Consider the following 26,976-nt stretch of genomic DNA (forward strand, 5'->3'; position numbering starts at 1 on the left):
AATGCTCTCAATCCAGCAACTTTCATGAATACAAAATTACATTTTAAAAGTAACTAAAGGCTAAAATAGTGTCACCAGAACAATCTGTAGAATCTGAGGAATGTGATATATATGATGAAATAAACTTTGAATAAAATTTGATTCAGGTGGTTAAGTTAATACTGAGATTTCAGACATAGTCTACGAATATCCTAGTTTGTTTTGATTTGGAGTTTATTTAGGGAGTTTTTTGACTGGGCCACATTATTGATAAATTATAGATGTAGTTTGTAAAGACCTACATAGAATATCAGGGTTGGAAGGGACCTCAGGAGGTCATCTAGTCCAACCCCCTGCTCAAAGCAGGACTAATCCCCAGAAAGATTTTTGCCCCAGAACCCTAAATGCCCCCCCCCCTTGAGGATTGACCTCACAACCCTAGGTTTAGCAGGCCAATGCTCAAACCACTGAGCTATCCCTCCCCCCATGTAAGAGTCTGCATCTCATTACTCCCATGAGACATCCTACATTTATAATTTTAACAGGACATTCTGAGCTCATGTTCTGTGTTGTGAAACATTCTGGTATTACCTATATAAAAATATGCTCTCAGAATAGTTCTAACATACTATTTTGAGTTATTTATGATTGTGTTATATAAGCCAGCCTTTAATTTCCCATCCATCTATGCTCTCTCTCTTAGGGATAATATTAAGACTTTTTCATCTTTTGGGCCACCCAGGAATAGCATACTATGTGTACTACGTAGTATGGTATGTCATTAGGGATCCCTTCTTATGGTATGTAATGTGCAGTAGATCAGGTCCTAAATCAGTAAAGAGGTACATTAAAGTCATCTAATAAATTTCTAAAGCATATGAGCCAAATCCTGAGGTTCTTACTCAGTTTTCACACAATTCTTATGCAAACTGTTTGTCCTGGCCCCACTGAAGTCAAGGTAATTTTGCCATTGGCTTCAGTGGAGGTAAGTAAGCACCAAGCAAAACCTTAGTAAGAATCTCAGGATTTGGCCCAATAGAAACACACACCAAGATAAAATCCAATTCGAAGCTGAGTTTAGATTATAAGGTGATAATCACCCTAGACATACCTAAGAGAGTATTGGATCAGGCCTTTAGGGCTTATTCCATCACATATATCCTTCTCATAGAATAACAGAATTAACCCTATTAGGGCATCTGCTTCATTCTACTGTTAGTGCAGGATTGTTCCTGCCAACATAATCTCCAGCGATTCTCCCACAGAGCTTTCCACCTTGGCATCTAGAAAGACTGTCATGCCTATAATGAGACCTATTTTCTCCCCAGGTTCCGAAGCAGCTACTGAGAAATGTGCCCATGCATTATTTTTTCCTTCAATTTTCTGCCTGTGCTCCCTCCCATTTCTTTTGCTGCAGCTGTTTCATTAACCCCCTGTCTATCCTTCCACTAGTATTATGGTTTGGATGGAGCAAAGAAAGAGATTTACAGGAAAGAGGGGACAGAGGGAGGATGAGAAACTCACATGGCTCAGCAGGACCTAACCATGACCCTTAATGACAGCTATGTCACCACAGCATGCTCTAATAACATGAGAGCTGCACCCAGTGAAGTAGGTGGGAGCATTGGTGATGTCAAAGCCACTCTGCTAGTTCAGCCTAGGCAACTAACTCCTGCTGTCAGCTGCTCAGTATCTGAAAGGTCAGAAGAGCAAGCTAGGAAAAGAGCCAAGAGCACAAGGTAGGCACTTGTCAACAAAGGAGAAGGGAAAAGAAGCACAGTAGATGAAAAAAACAAATAAGAGCACAGTGAACTGCTTAAAAGCACCCTGTTATGTGAAGGAGAAGAAAAGGCAGACAGGCATTTTGAGTAGAATTATGTCACATATTTATGCAGCTCACGTTCATCCAAAATAATTCTCACTTTTTTTGTAAAAGGTATAGTATAGTAATCATCTTGTGCACCAACAAAATGCAGCCAGTTCTGGGGTGGATTACAGAAACTGTCTAACAGCATGGAACAATGGTATTTAACAAATTGTCAGGATATAAAGAAAACTCTATACAATCAAAATAGCCTGGATTCATTCAAACTGAATCTCCAGATGTACTAAAAAATTAGCACTTCCGCTGAAGCTGGTGACAAATCACATTTTTTCCAATTTTGAAAAGTCAATAATAATAGCCCTTGCAGCTAATTCTATCATGTTTGTGAATGGCAGCTGTTTTACTGAGTGAATACTGTGCTTGATCTTAATAAAGATTCATCCTAGTTTTGTTTGAATGAAAATGGAAGCAATGTGTAAACTGTAAAATCTCAGCCAGAATAATTCTCAAAATGAGCTAGAATGTCTCAAAATTATGGAAACTAAATCAATGTATAATATTAAGACTTTTGCACCTTTTGGGACAGCATATATTGGGCCACCCAGAAATAGCACATTTCTGTTGACTACTTAGGCCTGGTCTACACTACAAACGTAGGTGGACGGAAGCCGCCTGAAGTCAACCTAATAATGTATGCATCTACACTACCAGGTCCCTTCCACTGACCTAACTCACCTGTGACGTCGACTTAATAACTCCACGTCCGTGAGAGGCGTAGCATTTAATTTGATATCGATGGGTCGACAGAAAGGCAGTGTAGACACATAGTTGTATAATTTGACTGAAATAGCCTCCAGGAGGTTTCCCATAATGCTCCACTGTGAATGCTTTGGAGATCATTTTCAATTCCACTGCACAGCAGCCAGGTACACAGCATCTCCACTGTTAAAGCCCTCCCCAAACATGGGTTGTTTGCCATTGATAGCAGAAGGGAGAGGGAGGGAGGAAATTGCATCATGTTCTCATTCCCCCCTGCAACAAAGTTTTGGTCCCATGAAGCATTGCAAGACCTTCCCCAAACCCCCTGCAGCTAGTTGCACGGTAGGATAGCTACCCACGATGCACTACTCTGTGCATCGATTCAAGTGCTACTAGTGAGGACACACTACACCAACACAATGAGCGTGGTGTGGACACACACGACCGACTTAATTACTGTGGAGACCTGATGTCGACTTACATTAAGTCGACTTACCTTTGTAGTGTAGACATGCTCTTAGTATAGTATGTCATTCAGCATTGAGGATCACTTCTTATGGTAGGGAGAGTTGGGGGCATCTGAGACTTGTAATTAATTGATTTACTAAAGCTTTGCCCTCTGATTCTCTTTGTATTTGAAGTTGTTTTTAACAGATTAGAATAGTACCCTGTTTCATTTGCAGTGAGAATCTTTTCCAAGGTCATGCTGCAAATCAGGGATGGAGCCATGGCTTTAAGAAAACACTTAGAAGCTGGGTCCCCAGTCCTGTGTTCAGAACAAAGAGTCTTCCCATCTTTATGACTGAACTTTAAAATTCCCACTTCCTTCAGAAAGACCATTGCTTTAAAAACACAGCAACTCAATGTTATTTCAGGGTAGGAAATGTGATTCAGGACAGGTGGAATTGTAATACTACAGCACTGCATTTGGCATCTTTAAGAGCTAATCTTGATTTATTAGCAAAAATGTCCACTACATTGGATCTAAAAGACTTCTCATTGGGAATTAGGTGCCTAGGCACATTTAAATATCCCATTAGACATCAATCTGTATCTTTAGGTACCTAAATACCTTTAAAAATCCATCCCTGAATGTCTAGGAATAGGGAGCCCCCCTTGCGCTCTGCAGAGGTTAGAGATACACAGAGATGTAAGGCAATATACACTGAGTGTGAAATTTTCAAAAGTGCCTAAGTCACTGAGAAGCCAAAATCTAGTTTCCAAATGTATCCAAATCCCTTAGGAGCCTTCATGCCATGGCTTAGGTGCATTTGGAAACGGAATTTAGGTTCCCCTTATTTACTCTGAATGTGTGACATTTATAGGACTGCTCAAGTTCCAAGGCAATAACTGTCAACAAGAAGGTAAAAGTAAAATCATAGACCAGGTCATATGAGAAGGAATTTTTGTCAGAGGCACAAAGTACATATGAAAGAGGATCTGTGGTATGTAGACACTTTAAAACAGCTTGTTAGAGTTGCTGAATAGCAAAGTCTTGTTGAAGTCTAAATAGTTTCTCTTTAAGATTTTTTATTTTCTAATAAGTGGACAGTGGGTGAGGAAGAGGTTGGTTTATTTTGTTTTATCCTATCCCAGTTTTCATATGATAAGCTAATATCAGGTTCTTCATTCCATATTTTCTCTGGATAGGAGCAGATTAGTATATAGGTAGGTAATGAGAACATAGTAGCAGTTGCATGCAGAATTAAGTTTGGTTCAAAATTTGGCAATCATGTCTTCTTAAGTGACAAGCTGATTCTTACGTTTGGACGTAGGTAAGTTATATCATTGATTTGTAATGTTTGGTCAAAGGGAACATGTGAGTCTTTCAGTTGATATTTTCCTTATCCTGGGGGAAGTTCAGTAGATTTTTTTTCTTCAAATGTATCATCTATGCAATGACTCCTTTGAGCTTTCCAGAGTTGGTTAGGTTCAATTTGCCAGAATAGACATCTGTGTTATTCCAAATTAGAATTATGTTGTGTGTTGAGGAGAAGTCAGATTTTCAAATGACATTACCCTTTTGGTAGCCCATGGGTTAGAGATTTACAGGTGCATGTATAAAATGCACTACCGTTAGGAATAATTTCACAATGTACAGGTCCAATGGAGTGCCATCTGCATTATCTATAGTTTATAAACCTTTAAAAAACAATGGATCAGAAGAACTATTCCAATTTATACCTGCTGAGTATCTGATCTAACAAGCATATTTGGCAGGATGTAAAGAAGTTCTCCTCAGATGGGTCTAGCATCAGAAGCACTGCTGGAAGATCACTCAAGACTGAAAACCAAGACTCATGTCTCAAAACCCTGGAGAAAATGGTGGCCTTTGTCATTCTGAGGGCATATAGCAAGGCATCCAAACAGATCCCTGTGAATTCAAAGGATTTTGACTTTTCTGGATAGGGAATGAATGCATTATACTTGGCAGTGCACCTAACCACTTTACACCTCAGTGGTTTTGAGCTCATGAATAAACAGAGCACTAATTGTTTTAGCTTTCAGGGAAATGGGGTTTGTAAGGCAGGCTAGTCATGCTGGGAACTTAACTTTCTGTCATTCAATCTTTGCCATGTTTGGATTACAGCAAGCATGTTGCAGTTTGGCTATTCGAAGCATAAACCATCCAGTGTTCAATATCATTAATCTGAAAACTATAAACTGTCTCATTGTTCTGCTTACTGCTTCCACCCAGCCAGTATGAAAACAACTGCAAGTACATCTATAGCCTGATGTCAGCCTAGAGACAGCAACCTGCTCCCATGCTCCCATAGCAGAAGGCAGCTAGCTCTCCTCTTTACCTTTTGCTGAAGCTTCTGTTAGCTCCAGGCTTTTGGCATTTACCTAAGTCTCTCATGGAAGCTGTGAACATAGCAGATGTAAAAAGATGAGTAATTCATGAGCATCTCAAACAGCTGCTTTCTAAACAAATTTATTTATTTATTTACTGTTTGCATATTCACCCAGCCAAGCAATAATGTTGCTAGTGGCCAAGTGGAGCTCTTGGAGCCCACTGCTGAATTTGGTTTGCAAACACTCCTCCACAATATGTATCATTGTTAGATGACCACAGCTGCAGCTTGGATTGTCTTGAAGACCCCCAATGGTGCTGGTTGGCTGCAAGGAGGCCTTGTCCAGTCTGGAATCGGTTAAGAAGGGCCAACAGATGACCTGGCAGATCAAAGCCGGGGCGAGCAGGCAGTAGGGTCTGTGGCAAGGAGCTGACTGGTGGTTGAAGTTAAGCACCAGTCTTCCCACCACAGGCACTTTGCTGTCACATCCTGGCATAGCAGCCTCAACCACAATAGGTGTCATGATGAAAGATATAGATGGTGGACTAAAAAGGTCATTAAACAAGCTTGGGTTGGCACATACCTTCTAGAGCAACTTGCCAGCTGCAATCTCCCTCAGAGCCCTTCTCCCTCCCGGCTGTCAAAGCAGAAGTCTTGAGGAGCATTTGACCCTGTATACCCCTCCACGTGACTCAGAACTGGGAGCCATAGAAGCATAGGCGACACGTGGAGGGGTATACAGGGTCAAATGCTCCTCAAGATTTCTGCTTAGACAGCCGGGAGGGAGAAGGGCTCTGTCCTTTGGCCCCATCCCTGGCAGCCAGGTCCGGGCGGGGAGTGGCCACTTCTCACGCCAGCCACTCAGGTTTGGTCCCCATCCCTGGCAGCCAGGTCCAGGCGGGGAATGGCCACTTCTCACGCCAGCCACTCAGGTCACTGTGCAGCACTGCTGCTGTCTGCGAGAGCCTGGCTGGGGCAGTGGTGGCTGGGCTGTCTCTCTCAGGCAGCTGCTGCACTGCACAGAGCAGTGACCCTGAGCAGCCTCCTTCAGCCAGTGTGAGAAATGACTCTGTCCCACTACCTCCGCTCCCCACCCAGGCCCAGCTGCCAGGGAGAGTGGCTGAATGTGCTGGGGAGAGGCACAGTGGGAGAAGGACAGAGCCTCTCCCCACACAGGTAACTCTGGTGGGGTGGGGAGAGCGCAGTGGCCCCAGGCTGGGCTCAGGGCTGGGGTGTCCTGGGCACAGGAGACACATGGGGTGGTCATTTGTCCTCCCCTTTAGACTGTGCCCCCCCCCAGTATTTGGATGCACGAGTCATCTATGCATGGAAGATGAGTCAGTGAGAGAGTTACTGGTATGATGCACGTTGTTGAGTTGAGTTGTACGTCAGCAAGTTTGATGTGTGCTGACCGACTCCATACTGGTGTTAGGTATTCTGCTATTGAGTACAAGATAGCAAGGGCTGAGGTCCGTAGGGCTGGAGAATTTGCGCCCTGTAAAGAACCTGCCAGTTTGCTGAGATGGTTGTTGCGTGTCTTGACCTTAACTGCTATCTTCCTCAGGTGGCTTTTGTATGTCAGTATTTGGTCGAGGATCACACCTAAGTAAACTGGGTATGCTTCATGCTTCAACCTCTGGTCATTTATTATGATGTTTAGTTCCCGCTTAGCATTGGCGTAGTGGAGGTGGAATGTGCCAGAGATTGTCTTGCGGGTGCTAGGGTCTTCTCCAGCTCAGAGAAAGTTGGAGCCTGTAGCCCTCAGCAGATGTCTTCTGCATAAATGAACTTCCGTGACTGGGTTGGTGGCAGGTCATTGATGTATATATTGAATAAGGTTGGGGCTAGAACAGACCCCTGGGGCAACCCGTTCATCTGTTTTTTCCAAGCACTTGTTTTCTCACCTACATGCACCTTGAACCGTCTGTCTCGGAGTAGCAGTTTGATGACATCAGTGACCCATGGTGGAAGGACTCTTAATATTTTAACAGGTAGACCCATGTGCCATACCACATCATATGCTGCAGTGAGGTCAAAGAAAATAGTGCCTGTTTTTAGGTTTCTTTGAAAACCATTTTGGATTAATGTGGTTAGCACAAGTACTCGCATGTGCTTTGATCTTATTGAAAGTCTCCTTCCTCGACATTCAGGATGTTCTCCACCTCTCATGTTATTCACTGTAAAATTAGGTGCTCTAAAATCTTAAGACACATAGAAAGCAACAATAGCACGTGGTAGTTTGATGCCTGGTTTGGGTCTTTACCAGATGTTGGGAGGCTGATGACTTTTAGCATGCGCCACTTTTTCGGCAGCATGTCTGATTATTTCTAAACAAATAATGCTGTGGGTTGAAATACTCTGTTTCTGTATGACTATTAAGCAAGGAGATTAAGGAAAACAGAAATTAAAATGCCATGTTTGTCTGTGGAACATCTCCCCACTACCAAAGTCAGTAGGGATTCAGTTATATGGCTAATATTATGAAACAGCCAATAGAAAGTCATCCTTAGTGTTAGAGACACTGAAAGCTTTTCTAATGAGCAATGCATAGCTAGCATTCTTGGAAAAGAAGCTAAACAGATATAACTGAACATTGGTTTTATTTTTTGCTGCGCTGAGAAAATACAATGTTTGAAACTGAAAGTTGAGCAAATCCAGAGGTGATATAGCTAATGTAGTCAAGGGATAACTTCATCTCTACTCAAAACTCCAGTTTCCTGCCAGGAAATAGATCAGGATCTAACTGGCTGAAGGAAAGCTAGCTTAAGACCCTGTGAACATTCTCCCCTGTGGCCTTTCTCCTCCTCCACTTCCTGGGCACTCTTGTGACCCTCTTTCTTGGATGTGGTTGAACTCTGCTTGGTACAGGACCTCGTAGGGGGCACAGATAGATTTATGTCTCTTACAGCATCCTCTGCCTAATCCTGGGACCCACTAGAACAGATCTAATTTATGCCCAGGTGCCAGCACCTCTAAGAGGCCATTCAAGCAGCTGAGGATAGATGGAATTCAGTAACATCTTGGCCATGCTGCCTACACCAGGACTGTAGCAACAGGGGTAGGAATTTCCCAAAACTTGAGGAATCCTGGTTAGCCATTGGAGTGGTGCAAAAGGGGCTGTCTCAGACCCAAGAGTTGGATTGAGTGACTCTGGCATCCTTCTTTCTGGCTGAGTGGATGCAGACAGAGTCATCTTCCCAATCTACTGATTATTGCCAGTCTAAGTCTAAAAGGGAGCAGCAATCCTCCTGACAAAGAGCAGCTAGTGGAGTTGCAGCCTTGATCTATACAGTGTAGTAATTATGGTGCAAGTTAGTCTTATCTTTCTTCTTACTTCTGTGTGCCACTTTTCCAGTCCCACATTCTGTCTATCACGTTTACAACAAACTGTTGCAGGCCCTTGTGGGTAGATTTCCTGTGGATGGATTTCCTGGTAATCAGATTCCTACTTCCTCTTGCAAATTCCTGTCTGTCAATTCCAGGCTCCAACTCCTGTTGCTCCTTTCTCTCCATCAGCCTTCCTTACTCTGCCTTTATATACACCTTGCCGGCTTTTATAGCCAGTTTCCCAGGTGGCAGCTTGGCAATCCAATCTGAGCTTCCTCTCTAAAGCTGCTAGAAGGCCAGCCTCAGTTGTTTCACACCTTCTCTCTTGCAGCTGCTTTATGTCTCAAGGAAAGCTTTTCTAGTTCTGAGCACCCTCAACTGGCCCCAAGTTTCCCAAAGAGTTCAGCTTCATTTAACCACCTAAATAAGGGCCAAATTGTCAATAATATTTAACACCCAGCAGCTCTCATTCTGAAACTAAGGACCAGATTGTCAAAAGAAATGAGCACCCACCATGCTGAGCAGTTTTGAAAAATCTGCCCCTACGGGTATGTCTACACTGCAGGTGGGAGTCAGCTTTGCAGCCTGGGTGGGCTGCCTTGTGTTAGCAGAGCTTGCGCTAGCGCACTACAAATAGCTGTGTGGATGTTACAACACCAGTGGAGGCTCAGGCTAGCCACCTGAGCTCAGACCCAGGAAATAGGGTGAGTATGAGCTCAGGTGGCTAGCCCAAAACTCTGCCAGTGCCACAACATCCACACAGCTATTTTTAGCACATTAGCATGAGCCCCACAAACCCACGTCTGTCTACTTAAGGTGGGAGGCTCACACCCAAGTGCAGTGCAGCCATACCTTAAGTGACTAGACCAGACTCACTGTGGCAGAGCCAGGAATTGAAACTGGATCTCCTGAGTCCCAATCCAGTGCCTTAGTCACAAGATTCACCTTTCTGTGCATGATAAGGCCTGCAGAGTCAGACAAAGTGGATGGCCAAGTTAGCACCCATGGGTGCGGGCACATAGAATGCTCAGTGGCTTCCAGAATGGGTGATGCTGCAGCTTACATCCAAAGCTGTCTGTGCTAACATTAATCCTATGGCAGAAGAACTGCTTTTGGTGTGTTGGCACAATGAAGAGGTTTAATTGAGACATTCTTGACTAAATATAATTTTCTTTTTTATGATTGAAAACTGTCAGTATCTCTAAGGAAATACAAGGGTGAACAACCAGGAGGCAATCCCTAAACTTGGCAGCGAAGATGTCTATGAATAACATGAAGCACGAAATGACAGAACTGGGCTATCTTACATTTTCTTTTGCCCATTGTGCACTATGTCTGAGGAGTGTCCCTTAGTGTATTGGAGCTTGTTCTGGCAGCTGTGGTACCTGTAGAGAGAAATCATGTGCCCCATAAGAAATGGCTTTTTGTTGAAGTAAAATGGGAAGGTCATATTACAGTCTCGCATTGGCTGGTATCCATGCACAGCGCCGAAGGGCTTATAGTTGGCATCATGTCTCAAACTATGGCTCCTGGAGGGAAGGAAAATTGCTTACAGCTCTGTAAACTGAAATAAGACTACTTCTCAACCAGTTTTCCCAGGGTTAAATGAGTATAGGGCTGAAAACATTGGTAGAGAAAGGATATATCTGAGCCAGATGAACGATGAGTCCTTCATGGAGAGCAAGACGTACTATAATGAAGTCACTACTCTTCATAGCAAGTACCCATGTATAATATAGTGAACATTAAACATAATGGAAGCAATATTTCCTGGAGTGAGAGTAGTCTGGCCAGGGCATTCTGGGATACCTGAAGTTTGGAGATAAGGGATTTTCAGTAGATAAAATATAAATGCTGAAGCATAAATCAGGAAAAATGAGCTAACAAGGAGGAAGTCCGCTAGAGTTACAGCAGGAGTGATGCCAGATTTACAAATGCAGGAGAACTGACAAGAAAAAGAAAATTTGTAGTTATGGGGAACTTCTAGTTTTGTGGCTTTGATGAGGCAAAGTTAAAACATGTATTAAAAATAATGGTAGTTGAGCTATAGTTGTGGGAGAAAGGACATTTTCCAGTGGAGGACTTTAGTCATAGAAGCATTCATAAGAAGGAGCTAATTGAAGACATAGGACAAATGGGAATAGAAAGGTCAGAAATCATTCACACTGAAGTGATGTCCAAAGTTAAAACCATCCTTTCTGCATAATTTGAGTCAAAAGTTGGCACTTCTTGAACATATTTCTGCTAGTTTGAATTCTGCCATCTGTTACACAACTCAGAGAAAAACTGAAGAGTATCAAGAACCCAGCCTTGTGCCAACTACATAGGTCAGATATTGAGGGGAAAATATAAGGTCTCCACTAAAGAAGGAGACATGAGAAAGGTGGGATTTCATCCAGGGGAAGATTGTACAGGGGAATAGCAACAGTTCTGAGTGTGGCAGAAAAAAAAATCACAGTGATATGAGGCAGGATTAGCAAGGTAGGAGGTTCACAAAGGACGTGTTTTTGTGTGTAGATGAGATTAAGTATGAAGGCTAATGGGAGAATGAGACATCAAGTCATAATGAAGCACTTGGGCTCAAAGTAGCAATGGATTTGTGCATCATTTTACTTTTCAAAAGGAAGAATGTGGTAAACTCCACACAGAGCTAGATGAAGAAAGCTTCCAAGAAGGCACGTTGGCTTGAAGTACAGCATTAGTAGTCCTGCACCAGCACTGTTTACTCTTTAGCATCTAGCTTCCAACATTAGTTTTCATGCATAAAACTAGATCATTTTGCTTCACCAGGAAGCTTAACCCCCCACCACCCCCAAAAGGGCATTTTATAAGTTTTCCTTTTATTAAAAAGGTAGGTCAGGGGCAGAGTAGGGCAATCTGGAGACATCACAACACAGGATCCCCCATGGCTCTAACCTCATTGCTTGTGCCTGTGCCCCCCCCACCCCTTGCATAGTGTCAGGGGTCCCCCTCCCCTACCAGAGCATCATGGGGCATCCTTCTTTCCCCCAGGAACAGAAGCAGGGTCCTTCCCAAGAGAGAAAGGAGTGGCAGCAGAGGCCCCCCCAATTGTTTACCCCAGAAGTTGGGGTATTTGCTTAAGTGGGTATAGCTGCACTCTTCTCCTCCTGCCATACACTGAGTGTTTTCAGGGCCGTCCTAAGCAGCTCATAGAGAATAGGTCCATCAATGGCTATCAGCCAAGATGATCAAGGACACAACCCCAATCTCCAACTGCCAGAAGCTGGGACTGGACAAAATGGGATGGATCACTCAAAATTGCCTTGTTCTGTTCATTCCCTCTGAAGTATTTGGCACTGGCCACTATCAGAGATAGGATACTGGGCTAGATGGACCATTGGTCTACCCCCAGTATGGCCGTTCTTATGTTCTTAAAAGCAGCATTCTTGGCGGTAACATCCCGGGAAGATGTATAGCGCCGTTTATTCCTTTCAGTGCTATTGTTTCATGATGTGTGCCCACTCAGACCGACATCACTGTGTTGATTACCTCTGGGTCACATTTTCAAGAATAACTATTACAGCTAGAGACTTCATTTTATTTATAATCATACGACTTCAAGAGCTGGGTTTCTAGGTAAAAGCCTATATTACCTGTGCTTTAACCTAGCCCTGTAGTAAGTGTTATTTGATCTTTGGATCCCGGTCAGGTTCACCGTGGTTTGCCTGTAGGGCAATTCAGTTGATGGGATTCAGTTGAAGATGAACATGAAAGAAGTCTCATCAAATCAATTCCCTGCCATTACAGGGGTCTAGCTATTGCGGCATCTCAGTCCTTCCTATTCTCTGCGTGTGGGACAGAGCAGTTTAGTCTCCTGGGAGCTGTAAATACTGTAGTATAATTCAGATTATTGGGCTCAGTACAGGGATAACTGGGTAGGTTTTGTTGCCTATGATGTGCAGGAGGTCAGACTAGATCTGAAAGTCCCTTCTGGCCTTAGGACTCTGAAATAGCCATGTTGTTTGTACTTTGCTCAGTTACTCAATCAATGATTTCACGAGGATCATGAAACCTTAAATTGGCCTCCAGTTTCTAAAATATTTGTACATCAGTTAATGTGACATGTAATGCCTTGAAGAGTTCTAATATCTTAAATTGTAGAGAGGTGTTAAAGCAGACAGTAGGGGCTAGATTTTCAAAAGAGATCAACTCCCACTTAGACGCCTAAGTAAGGACAAATTTTTAAACAAATACTGAGTACCCACCAGCATCTCCCACTGAGACACCCAATGTACTTAGTTCTATTGACCATTTATCCCCATATATTGAAAGCTTCTAGTGCAAACCTGGGAATATTACTCCTATACAGTGCAGTTTTTGTAAATAGAATTACAGTGCATCCGACATTCATCTCATTTTTGCCTGTTACTTGTTACAGCTAAATATTGTACAGCCTTGCTGTGCAATTATGCTGATTGAAAAGATGATTATGTTGAAGTCACCTATGATGATAATGATCGTACATTTATATAGTTCCTTTCATTGCAAAGCACTTTACAAATGGATAGACAAAATTATACATAGGAATCATTTCATACTCCCCCAAAATGCAGCTACCTCTAGAATGAAATTCAGCAACTGTTTAACAATGCACAACAGTAATAATAGAGTATGGTAGGAAGTGAAGAAAATGTTTTCCAGCTGCAACTACTGAGGGATTTGAAGTAGCTAAACACTAGATACCAGAGCTGGAATTTAATTAGAACATTTTGGGTTAAATGCCCCCATACAACTTTTCTAAAAAGACCCATGGGTTCCTTAATGTCCAAAATTGGTCATTGGCTCATTTTTATGTCTCATCTGAAAGACGGAAGGAACAGGGCTCCATGACTCCATGCTATGATACTGATTTATTACTAACTCAGAGGGAAGAATACCATCTACTTAGTCACCTCATTATCTATTGGGAAAGTACATTACTCAGGCCATGCAGATACTACAGATGTCTGCTGTATAGCTGTAATGGCTAGGGGTGTGAAAGGGTGCAATCCCTGACAAACATAGATGTGCCAGCAGAAGACCCTAATGTAAATGCAGTAATAAATGCAAAATTGCACTTTTACTGGTACAGCTTGTTTTGCTGAGCGGGATGGAGGTAGAATAAGCCATATTGCCATGAGCACAGATTTGCTAGTATAAGCTGCATCCATATTAGCAGTATGTTGCTATTAGGATTCTGTCCTGCACCAGAGCTGCACTACATTCTACCAGTGGTTTATGGTCCTTGATTGATCCTACACCAGTGGAAGATAGGCATAGTATAGCAGAGCTCTACCCTGCCTCCTACCATCCCTGCCAGGCCCCATCTACCAGGTATGGGGAAGGCATAAGCATAGACCTTGGCAACAGCACAGAATCATCACCTGGCTGGCTCAAGGGGGCCATAGCCACCATTTTGAATTTGGGCCCAAAATTGCTTATTGGTATAAGCATACAACAAATTAAGTTCAAAATATGAACATCTCAGAGGTCAAAGTTTTCCTTACTTTCCACTTTTGTGCAAAACCTGTGAAATGGGGCAAATGTTCTTTTTAAAAAAAAACAACAAAGATTAATTTTGAAGGAGATTTTGTAATTTCTTTAGAACAATAATCACGTCATATCCATTTTGAAATTCCTGCATTTTCAATGTGAAAAATGGCAATTCCATGAAAAATAATATTTCTGGGGATGAAACAAAATGAATTTTTTTTGCTTAATATCTTGTAGAATACTATTTGACAATTTTACAGTGTTCTTACATTCTTCTGACTGATTTGATTCAATATTAAGTATAACCCCCCTACTCCTCCCCCCAAGAACGCCAGTTCATAAACTGAACTATACAGGGGTTATTTCCCCCATAAAAGAATATAATCAAATATTAAACTAACCTTCTGTGGCAAGTAACAGAAGGAATACCAGACATCCAGACACTAGATGAGATGTATTGTCACCTTGTAGAATAATAATGACAATTTACCTGCACTCAGAGAAATGTCAGTTGGGAGCCATCAATGAACATAAGCCACTGAAGTGTGAGGGAAGCCCAATATTATGTCTGTCATCTGAACTATGAACTAACTTTTCCATCAGATCTGTCAGCGTTTGAGGAAGAACATTCTGACTGATACGACTGCCTCACCTTATTTTGTCACTTTAACAAGGACTATTGGAGAAAGAATTTAAAGAGGCAAGCTTCTCAAAGGCTTGAAATTCAGCTTGTTTTAAAAGTCGACTTTTATGACCGATTTTCTCATGCACATACAGAATTACTTTTCCCCTCACTGTCTAATGGCTTAAATATTGTCAGCTAGACTCTGTTTCAAGCAGCAAATCGCACTTAGATCAGTTTATCTGTCATTCTGTTTCTGACACATGCTTTTCTGTTAACAGGTCGTCATGGAGATGGGGCCTATTGGCCAGTTGACACGAACTTGATTGACAGAAGCAGCCTTAATGGTAAATATAGACTAAATTAGACTCCATCCAATTAAGTTTCATTATTAAGTCCTTTTTCAGTAGTAAACCACATCCTCTCTCTCCCTCCCCACAACCTTCTTCACCACTTATAAGGTTGCTCGGTTCATATATGGGTGAGATTTTCAAAATCCCATTCAGAGTATGATAGTTTGTGTTACAGAATCATAGAAAGGGTCATCAAGCCCCTGCTCTGAGGAGAACCAAGTAAACCTAGCCCATTACTGAGAGGTGTTTGTCCAAACTTTTCTTAAAAACCTCCAGTGATGGGGATTCCACAATCTCCCTTGGAAGCCTATTTCAGAGCTTTTAACTACCCTTATAGTTAGACAAGTGTCCTAACCGAAATCTCTCTTGCTACAGATGAAGCCCATTACTTCTTGTCCTACCTTTAGTGGACATGAAGAACAATTGATCAATATCCTCATTATAATAGACCTTAAAAGAATGGCAGACTATTCTCATGTCCCCCCTCAGTCTTCTTGCTGATTTCAGACTAATTCTATGGGCAGGTGTTCACTACAGGGGGGGGTTGATTTAAGATACGCAAATTCAGCTACGCGAATAGCGTAGCTGAATTCGACGTATCGGAGCCGACTTACCCCGCTGTGAGGACGGCGGCAAAATCGACCTCCGCGGCTCCCAGCCGACGGTGCTTACTCCCACCTCCGCTGGTGGAGTAAGAGCGGCAATTCGGGGATCGATTGTCGCATCCCGACGAGATGCGATAATTCGATCCCCGAGAGATCGATTTCTACCCGCCGATTCAGGCGGGTAGTGTAGACCTAGCCTATAATTTGTGAAGATCATTTTGAATTCTAATCCTGTCCTATAAAGTGCTTGCAACCTCTTCCAGCTTGGTGTCATCCACAAATTTTATAAGCGTATTCTCCATTGCATTATCCAAGTATGAATGAAAATATTGAATAGAACCGGACCCGGGAATGACCTCTGTGGGACCCCACTAAATACACTCTCCCAGTTTGACAGGGAACGATTGATAACTACTCTTCGAGTATGGTCTTTCAACCAGCTGTGCACCCACCTTGTAGGAATTTCATCTAGACCACATTTCCCTAGTTTGCTTATGAGAATATCATATGAGAGCGTGTCAAAAGTATTTCTAAAATCAATATATATCCTGTCTACTGCTTCCCCTGTATGCCCTAAGCCAGTAGATGAAGAGGAATAACAGTTTTGATGAGTTGAAATCATATTTCAAATACTATAGTTAGATAGACATTAATGGATCTTAGTACACTTGAGAGGGGAAGACCAGGTGGAGTTAAGTGAAATTTAAACAAGGCTGTTATTGTTAAGATTTTGCTATGAGGAAGCCTGTAGTAGTATTATATTCCATTTCCAACTGAGGTATCTCTATAAGCACTGGTGCAAAGTAGCCTGTAAGAGAAAAGAGATTAAAGGAGATTAAAGAGTAAAATTAAATAGATTGAGAAATTTTAATTATTCCTTGACAGCTTCTAACCAATAACTAAATAGTTATTATATATATTGTAGATTTAGCAAATTTAAACTACAGAAAGAGGAAATTATTCCATTTTAAAAAGCATGTCGGAAAGGTAGCCCTCTTTTTTTTTGTGTGTGTGACAAGTTAAAAAAAATCTGTTTTGGCTGTTTGAAGCTGAACCAGGAAAGTAAAAAATAAATAAATCCCTGTCATATTTCCAGTCAAAAAGATGTTCTTTCCCTAGTAGAAGCTTATTGTAAAACCAGTTAGCTATTTTCTTCATAGGAGATATTTTAGTTATATCTCACATCATAAGAAAAATGATAAGAAGGAAGTATTAGAAATAAAACAGAGAACCAAAAGATCTTAAAGGGAAAACATCATAAAAAGTATTTCATGGTATTTTGTTTCAATGTGTTAAACCTCCTGTTGGCAAATGCAATCTTAATTAAACCTGAGCTGATATAGCAAGACACAGGAGGAAAAGCTGTGGATTACTAAAGATTAACTGAATCTGACCACTATCACCTGAGTTTTAGATATGCTATCAACACCTTTTCCTCCCCAGTTACCTAATGGAGCTTTAGTTTTCACATTATTGAACAAATGAGAAGAACAGAGCACCTGAGGTGCTGTATAAAGCCAGTCTGGAAAATACACAATTATTGCAAGGCACCTAACTGATTAAGTGAGACTGATTACTTTCCACAGACAAGACAGGGAGGGAATACTGAACTCAGTAACGTTTCCCTGTTATATTTTGCCAGTTGACAGATGTATGCTTCATATCTTAGACATGGCTCCTGCTGTTACCAGCAACTTAGTAATGGTATCTTAGACAAAATCAGATCCATCTAATTAGTACCCTACTTTGTTTTGTACTTAAGAATTTTCTTTTATCAGATCAAGGTCGGCCTGGACTTTAGATCATTTTTACCAACTATAGCATTATCAGCAGAAACCTCACCACATGAGGTAGGGTTCAGCTATAAACAAACTTTTCTAAAGCTCTTTCTCATGATTAAAAAAAGGCACAAAGCATTTGAAAATCAAGAACTGACGAAGACTTTTGTAACTCCCCTAAAGCACACAATTGAGAAAGAAGTTGCCCAGTAAAATAATGGCTTGTTTGCGGGACATTGGACACCCATTTGCACTGCTTTATGCCACTTCTGTGAAGCTGAACAATGTTGTTTAAAATCCAGATTCACAGATTCATAGATTCTAGGACTGGAAGGGACCTCGAGAGGTCATCGAGTCCAGTCCCCTGCCCTCATGGCAGGACCAAATACTGTCTAGACCAGTGGTTCCCAAACTGGGGTTCGCGAACCCCTGGGGGTTCGCAGAACGTTACAGGGGGTTCGCCAGAAAAACTTCACTAATGGCGGACAGAGGACCCTGGGCATTGGAGACAGCAGGTGGGACCCGGTTGCAGGGCAGACACCCCGAGCCCCAGGGAGAGCGGGGCTGGGCAGTTGGGGCTGGCAGCCCGAGCTCCATCCCTGTCAGCGGGGGAGCCGGCAGCTCAAACCCCAGCGCTCTGCGTGGGGCTGACAGCCTGAGCCCCAGGGAGAGCAGAGCCAGGCAGTTGGAGCTGGCAGCCCGAGCCCTGCCCCCCGTCAGTGGGGGAGCCGGCAGCCCGAACCCCAGTGCACCGGCAGGGCTGGCAGCCTGAGCCCCAAGGAGATCGGGGCCGGGCAGTTGGGGCAGGCAGCCCGCGTCCCGGTGGTCAGTGGGGGAGCCGGCAGCCCGAACCCCAGCGCTCTGCACGGAGCTGGCAGCCCGAGCCCCAGGGAGAGCGGGGCCGGGCAGTTGGGGCAGGCAGCCCGAGTCCCGGCGGTCAGCGGGGGAGCCGGCAGCCCGAACCTCAGTGCTCAGTGTGGGGCTGGCACCCTGAGCCCCAGGGAGAGCGGGGCCGGGCAGTTGGGGCTGGCAGACCGAGCCCCGCCCCCGTCAGCGGGGGAGCCGGCAGCCCGAACCCCAGCTCGAGCCCCAGGAAGAGCGGGGCCCGGCAGTTGGGGCATCCATCACACTGAGTAAATTTAATCGTAAATCTCTGAAAATATTCATTTTTAGGAGGGGATTCACGAGCTTTCACAATTTAGTGAAAGGGGTTCGCGGGCTGTTAAAGTTTGGGAACCACTGGTCTAGACCATCCCTGATAGACATTTATCTAACCTACTCTTAAATATCTCCAGAGATGGAGATTCCACAACCTCCCTAAGCAGTTTATTCCAGTGTTTAACCACCCTGACAGTTAGGAACTTTTTCCTAATGTCCAACCTAAACCTCCCTTGCTGCAGTTTAAGCCCATTGCTTCTTGTTCTATCCTTAGAGGCTAAGGTGAACAAGTTTTCTCCCTCCTCCTTATGACACCCTTTTAGATACCTGAAAACTGCTATCCTGTCCCCTCTCAGTCTTCTCTTTTCCAAACTAAACAAACCCAATTCTTTCAGCCTTCCTTCATAGGTCATGTCCTCAAGACCTTTAATCATTCTTGTTGCTGTTCTCTGGACCCTCTCCAATTTCTCCACATCTTTCTTGAAATGCGGTGCCCAGAACTGGACACAATACTCCAGTTGAGGCCTAACCAGCGCAGAGTAGAGCGGAAGAATGACTTCTCGTGTCTTGCTCACAACACACCTGTTAATACATCCCAGAATCACGTTTGCTTTTTTTGCAACAGCATCACACTGTTGACTCTCATTTAGTTTGCGGTCCACTATAACCCCTAGATCCCTTTCTGCCGTACTCCTTCCTAGACAGTCTCTTCCCATTCTGTATGTGTGAAACTGATTGTTCCTTACTAAGTGGAGCACTTTGCATTTGTCTTTGTTAAACTTCATCCTGTTTACCTCAGACCATTTCTCCAATTTGTCCAGATCATTTTGAATTATGACCCTGTCCTCCAAAGCAATAATCAATCTGAGGCTTCTTGATTCCAAATAATTCATATTTACTGTGTAGTCTTAAGTCCCTGAGAAAACTATAGAAAATATGGATGTTTCTAAAGGATATTATTTTGTGTGAAAGCTAGAATGAAGGCTGTTATTTAACCTGGTGGGGTTTTTTTAATGGAAGCTTCTCCAGTCTTTTTCAGCAAGTGTTATATTAAGACATGAGAGATACTGTGATTTTAAACAAAAGAAAACCCTTCCTATTACCTCTAGAAAATATCAATTTGTGGTTTATATGTTCAGATGCTAAAGGTAATGTGTGTGCTTAAATGATTACTACTGTCTGGATATGTCTTTAAGTTGTTATGGCATTTGTTTGAAGTTCTCTGTGCCTATTCCTGTTCCTGGCTTCAAAGAGATTGAGGAGGGTCTGGAGTCCAGGACATCTTGTTTGGAGGAAAATGTGTGAACATGGATTCTGCAACCTTAATAATGATCAGACCAGTCCAGTCAGTACTTTATTACATGAATCACTATCCTGGGTTGCAAGAGAAAAACTTAAATAAGCCTTTAGCAATTTCCTCCATCTTGTATCAATTTCACACTAGTGTTACATCCATGAACTTACTCCTGCTTCACATGGTGAAGAATGGAACACCCGACCTGCCATTTGTTTACTGTTTCTATAGGAATAATAATTATTACTTAAGCATCCACCACGTGCTCTGTACAAGACATAGAAGGCACAGTCCATGCTTTGTGAAGCTTATAGTCTAAGTAGACTTTTGAGATAAAATTTACTGAAAAGCCTTCAGAAAGGTTCTATCTTGCAGCTTTGTTTAATTTGCTTGATATAGCAAGTGGTTAACAGAAGTTTTACAGATTTGGGTTAATAGTTGTTGGCTTCGTGGAAAAATTGAGTTTTGTGGAGAGAACAGAGGATGGATTCATGAACTAGGGAAGGAGGAAGGGCTAATTTTGTTTTACAGGTGTTTACTATACATGTCATATTCCTTATACACAATATGGAAATGAAAAAAAAAAACTACTGAATTCCTGTACTATGTCATTCTAATGACAAAAGCCATGAAACTCACAACTGCTTGTCATGTTCCATTGCCTGAAAAAGAACTATGAGAAAAAGTCAATTTATTTAAACAAATTAATTTGTTATGTAAAGAAATCACACTACAGTACAGAATGAAGATAGAAAATTACAATAAAATTACATTTATCACTAGCTAAAATGGCAATTTAGAAAGCTTTGACCTTTGGCATGTGCTCATTCAGTTCTAATGAAGGCAAAATGACTTCACAGTCACTTTTTTAAAGTCACAGATGGGCTTTTGGGATGCTGACACTGTTTGAAATCTCTTGACAGACTCTGCTCATGAAGTTATTGACAAGTTCTCCAAACTTAAGTGGCATCATCTCTTGGTTTTCCTGAGCTCTTAGTCTTTATAGGATCCATTAGAAGACAAAATAACCAAAGTGCATATTGTCCTATGCTAGTGTTTATAATGTATGATCCTGAACCTTCAGTCCTTACTCAGGCAAAAACTTCCTTTGACCGAAATGGAAATTTTGTTGAATAAAGACTGCAGGATTGGGCCCTCTCTGGATGGTATGCAAGGGGAGTAATTATTTTTCTATGTAAGTTATGCAAGAAGCTGTCAACGCAGTTGAAAAATGTGCCATCCACCATGTAATAGCATCCATAAAAACTAGTGAGCAAGGGCCCAATCTTTGAAATCAGTGGTATTGGGATCTGAAACAAGAAATGATGTAACTTGATTATTTGGGGTCCAGTCTTTTTGTTCCATTGAAGTTAATGGAAAATGAGGATTCTCAGCACAGATTCTCAGAGGATTGATCTCTCTATCTGCTATTGTGTTCCAAGTGAAGCATGATTAACAACTTACATCAGAGGAGCTATATCAATAAATACAATACAATATAATCTGTGGCTTATTATGGGCTGAATGGAATCTTGAGAGATGAATCACACATTCAGATTGGCTAATACACAAGACATTAATTGTTCGGTAAATATCAATAGAGGCTATGTAAGGAATAAAAATGCATATTGCCTTTTTTTTTCAGTTTTAGCTGCTAATAGCAATAGTGAGCTGATAGCTATCAACTCCCAGCAGCTGGTCATTAATTTCCAGTAAACGCCTTGCACCTCAGTCCTTACTGCTTCAATATTTTCCAGTTTGCTATACCACTGAAACACAGTGAAACATAAATTTCAGTGCTTTGTGACACCATTCTGAACCGACTGTCTGTTTTTAAGTAGAATTCACACACCCGAGACAGGCTTTAAATTGTGCCTTTTTATGGGTGGCTTCTGAAAGAGAAGGGGGGTAAATTGTGATCACACTGCATCAAGCAATTTGTCTTCCTGGGCATGAAATAAGTAGGCTATTTCTCATAAGCCATGCCCTTTCATCAGTTATGTCAGAGAAGTATTTGTGTGGCATAAAATATCTTTTTTTCCTGTCTCTTTCAACTGGGGACAAAACTTATCCAGGCAATCTGATGGGCAAAAGGTCTATATTCCAGATCTAGCAGTCTCTGCCAACTGTTGTTGTATATCACATCTGTTTTTTACACTCTGTTGTTAAATTTTGCTGCTGAAACTCTCTCATCATTTATATTTTTTCAGAACCTCCCATAGGGCAGATGCACCCTCCACATGGCAGCGTAACGCCTCAAAAGAACAGCAACCTTCTAGTAATCATTGTGGTCACCGTTGGGGTCATTACAGTGGTGGTGGTGGTGATCGTGGCTGTGATCTGCACCAGGCGTTCTTCAGCGCAACAGAGGAAGTATGTTGCTGGCAAATACCTGAACAAACAGACAAAAAAAGTGGCCACTTTTCTGTTGTTAGGTTTCAAAGATGATATGAGCAAGGTCCTCAAATGAGCATTGAGAGGATGTGGAGTCACAGGCTGAAATATGTAATCAGATCCAGCCACATTGTGCCACTGAAGGGGTGCAAATGTTCCAGAAACTGGATGCAACTGGCCAATGGAGAGAATTTCCCGGTCATATGGGAATTCCCTATTCCAGACCCTTTGCCACACATGGCTTACCCTGGAGGGAGCACATTGGGAGCACACAGTAGAATGGGAGAGGGCATGGTGGGGCAAAGTTAGAGATGCTAAAAAGTAGCTCGAACATTTATTGGGGCCGAGGGCTGATCCTCAGAATCAGACAGCCAGAACAGCCCCCTCATGACTCATCCCTTCTCTGTTCAATCAAACAGGGGGAAGAATCAATTCGATTGATTTAAGGAAAAATGTTATCTGTCTGTGTGGCTAATAATGCCTTCTAGGTACCAGACTGTCTGACTTGACTTCCTCTCTCCATGCAGCTGAAAAATGGAGATGTTCAGGCTCAGTTTTCAGTCTATTGTGAGGCTTTTGTCCTGCAAAAGAAAGTCAACATCTGTTATTCCTGTTATTCATATATATATGTAAAAAATGCCAGAAAACAGCACTGAGACCATTTGAGACCATTTTCATATATTTTAAAGGGACAGTGTAGGGTGCACCAGAGGTGGCATCTGTCTAAGTTGCTGGGGTGTGCTCAAGCTCCGCTCTGCCCCAGGCACCGCCCCCACTTCACCCATTCCCCCAAGTCCCCACCCTCGCCCACCTCTTCCTGCACCCATCTGCCCTGCCCCATTCCGGCTCCCCTCCCCCGAGGGCACCCTGTCCTCGCTCCTTTCCCGCCGCCAGCGCCTCCTGCATGCCACTGAACAGCTGATTGCGGTGGGCAGGAGGCACTGGGAGGGAGGGGGAGAAGCTGATCAGCAGGGCCCGCTGATGGCAGGGCCAGCTCCAGCATTTCTGCCGCCCCAAGCAAAAAAAAAAAAAAAAAGCCGCGATTGGCGGCGGCAGTTCAGCGGCAGGTCCTTCGCTCCTAGAGGGAGTGAGGGACCTGCCACCCCCAAATTGCCGCACATGCCGCCCCTCTCCCTTGGCCGCCCCAAGCATCTGCTTGTTAAGCTGGTGCCTGGAGCCGGCCCTGGCTGATGGGCAGGAGGCGCTGGGAGGAGGAGGAGGATCTGATCGGGGAGGCTGCTTGTGTGTGCTCTATTTTTTCCATGGGTGCTCCATTCCAGAAAGTTAAGAGTGACATCTGGCCCTGGTATAAGAAGAAATTCCACTGGAGTCACCTAATTTGCTGGATTTTACCAGTTAATTGGTTCAGAATTATACAGTAATTATACTATTGAGAAAGAATGAACTTTCTCATATAAAATTTAATCATGTTTTGCATATGAGGAGGACAAATAGTTAGCCGAAGTGCAAGTCAAAAGTCTATTGCATTGATTTTTGTTGATGCTTGAAAAAGAGTGCAGAGCAACAAAAGGATGGTCATGGGCAGGGTAGGTATCCTTAGCCTCTGTTTGCCAGAAGCTGGGAATGGGTGTCAAAGGATGGATCACTTGATGATTCCCTGTTCTGTTCATTCCCTCTGGGGCACCTGGCATTGGCCACTGTCAGAAAACAGGATACTGGGCTAGATGGACATTTGGTCTGACCCAATATGAACGTTCTTATGTTCTTATGTGGCTAAACTGTTTCAATGTCTGCTGAAATTAGCTTTGACCTTGTCAAGCTCAGAGGCAGGGGAGTTTATAGTATAATATAGTCACTGGGAGACAAAGGCTAGATTTCCAAAATATGCAGTCCCTATTTAGGCACCAAAATAAGTAAGCAGGTTTTTAGAAGAACTCAATGTGACAATCAGCTTCAATTGTGGGTTCTGAGCTCTGGCCCCGAAGCCCATGGAAGACAATGGGAGCCTTTCTGTTGACTGCAATGGGCTTTGAATGCAGCCTAAAGCTCTTATTGGATTGCTACTGTGTAGAAGAGATTGGAGGATGTGGAGACTAAGTTAACCGAAACTAAACCTTTTATACTGAAAGTGTGGGAGAAGGGGGAAAGTCATTACATAAAAATAAATAAATACATAAATAAATAAATAAATTCAGGCTCAAGCTCCAGAATTCAAAAGTCTGAAGCCAAACTTCCTCAAATTTGAGGGTGTTGGAGCCTCTTGTTCAGACCATTATGAAGAGATACCTACGCTGAAACAAGGGGTTTTGGATCCAGCTTCCAATGTGGAACTTGCCTCTGATTTTAAAATCACCAGTAAGTTTCAAAATCTGTGACTGAGATGACATCAAGAAAAAGGTTGATTCATGTTGAATATGAACGAAACCTTCCTAACGGTGAAAGTTTTTAATAAAGTAGTGTACAGTAATCTCCCAAGAGCAGGGAAGGCCATACTCCTTGAGGCATTTAAAACATGAGTGGGCAAAACACTATAAAATATACTGTAGGAAAACACTGTACTGATGGAGGGATGGATTAGGAGACCTAATAGCTATTTTCTGTCTCTGACTTCAAGGAGGAATAATGTGTCAGCCATACTAGCTTTCTAGTAATGTAGATGTCTATAAAAAGCAGGAAAGTGGGATGATTAAGTGTTCAGGTTTATGTTATTCTGTAGTACCTACAGCAGGTGCTGCAGCTCTTGAAGTATGTTGAATTGTCTCACATTCTGAAACATCTCAGTAGTCATATCCTCTGTAGTACTAGAAGTTTACTGGCATGCACTCAGAACATGGCCACTAATACTTCCCTCAGGTGGGAACTGCATCTGTTTGCCCTCATTGGCCAGTGCCAGGGGCAGCCCTGTGCCCCATCCTCATGTGCAGCCTTACTATTCATTAATAAAAGATCAGGCAATTTAACTTCTGTATGTAACAAGTCTCCCTAGTATCCACATGTATGTGTATATATGTATTTATTTGTTTGTCATGGACTAGGACCCCATTGTGCTAGACACTGGAGAAGCACACAATATAAATATGGTCTCTGCCCAAAAGACCTTACAATCTTTGTATAAAACAAGAGACAACAGGTGGAGAGACAGATAACAATGAGACAAAATTACATAAAGTAAAGGGCAGTAAATAGAGAGCAAATTAAAGATGATATTAAAAAATATGACCTAGGACTAAAGATTAAAAGAATTGTTCATGTTTAGACTGGATAAGGGAAGGCTGTTGGGGACATGGTAACAGTCTTCACATATGTAAAAGGTTATAATAAAGAGGAGTGTGATAAATTGTTCTCCATGTCCACCGAGGGTAGGACAAAAAATAATCAGTTTTGTTTGCATTAAAGGGATTTAGGTTACATATTAAGAAAAACTTTCTAACAATAAAGATAGTTATTCCAGTTGTGGAATCACCATCACAGGTTATTTTAAAGAACAGATTAGACAAATATTTGGCAGAGATTGTCTAGATATGCTTAACCCTGCCTCAGCATGGAAGGATGAAATAGATGATATCTTGAGGTTTCTTCCAGCCCTATGTGTCTGTGATTCTGCATTATGCAGTATATAGCCAACCCGTGGACTTCACTGTTGCAGGAGTTTGTCAGGACTGGATGGTAAATGACATTGTGCTTAGATTGTATAATATAATGCTTATTAATGGCCTTTGCAGCAAGCTAAAACCATGAAATCTCACATGTGCAATGTAAATTTAAACCTGAGAAGTTCAGAAAACTCAGCTACTGGCCACTGCAAGTAGCAAGGTACTGGTATAGGTGGACCTCTAGTCTGATCCAGTTAGGTAAATCCTATGTTCCTAAGCCACTCCAGAGCACAGCAGCTACATGATAGGAGGTTGTTCTTCAGAAGTTGTCAAGTAGTGAATATGATGTTAAGCATCTGAAGTGGGTAAAGGAAAAGTATGAGAAATAAATAAAGATTGCCTGCAAGGTACTGTTATAACTGATGGTAGCAAATGTGTACAGAGGTAGGAGAAGCTAGGTGGAGACTTAAAGGAAAGCAAAATAAAATTCAGGCAAATAAGGCAGCAGCCACTAGACATCCTCAGTATGTCACTGCAGTTTTCCCTTTGGATATATCTTCTTTTTTCGTTTCACTCTGCATCTCCCACCTTGACATTGCTCATTAGCTGCGGCTTATGTTTTTGACTCTTGCCTGCCAGGCATTAGGTTGCATTTGTTGGCGGTGTGAATGGTGGTGGGGGAGACATGTCATTTCCACTCCTTTAATAGTAACCTGCAGGAAATAACTGAGCTGAAAGTGAAATCACTTCTCATTTGTAAAGAGATTTTTTTTCTTACTAGCACCTTTATATCAGCTGCGTTCCCTTTACTGCAGCCTGTTACAAAAACAAAAGTGCGACAACTGTTATATGTACGATGCTGTCAGGGCAAATGGGGTGAATTGCAAAGGGCTTCATTGAGCTTCTCTTCTATTTATTTGTCTACAGCTGCAGGGAGATAGAATCCCTATCTGCTGGAAGACTTATGATATGGTACAGTAATTGGTTTAAATCAGAGACAAAAAGCTGTTCTCCTGCAGGGGACAAAACATCCTTTCCAA

At 42.4% G+C, this 26,976-nt stretch overlaps 1 protein-coding gene across 1 annotated transcript in view; it reads left to right on the forward strand.

The window, feature by feature from the left end:
• DCC (DCC netrin 1 receptor) overlaps positions 1-26,976 on the forward strand; it is a 902,832-nt gene that overhangs the window by 821,816 nt on the left and 54,040 nt on the right. Inside the window, exons 22-23 of the mRNA XM_026649009.1 lie at positions 15,082-15,147; positions 22,199-22,361. Of these exons, the coding sequence (XP_026504794.1) occupies positions 15,082-15,147; positions 22,199-22,361 (229 nt within the window). The remainder of the gene's footprint in view (positions 1-15,081; positions 15,148-22,198; positions 22,362-26,976) is intronic.

This window comes from Terrapene carolina, unplaced genomic scaffold (assembly GCF_002925995.2).
Source record: "Terrapene carolina triunguis isolate 2854851 unplaced genomic scaffold, T_m_triunguis-2.0 Scaffold69, whole genome shotgun sequence".
Lineage (NCBI taxonomy): Eukaryota > Metazoa > Chordata > Testudines > Emydidae > Terrapene > Terrapene triunguis.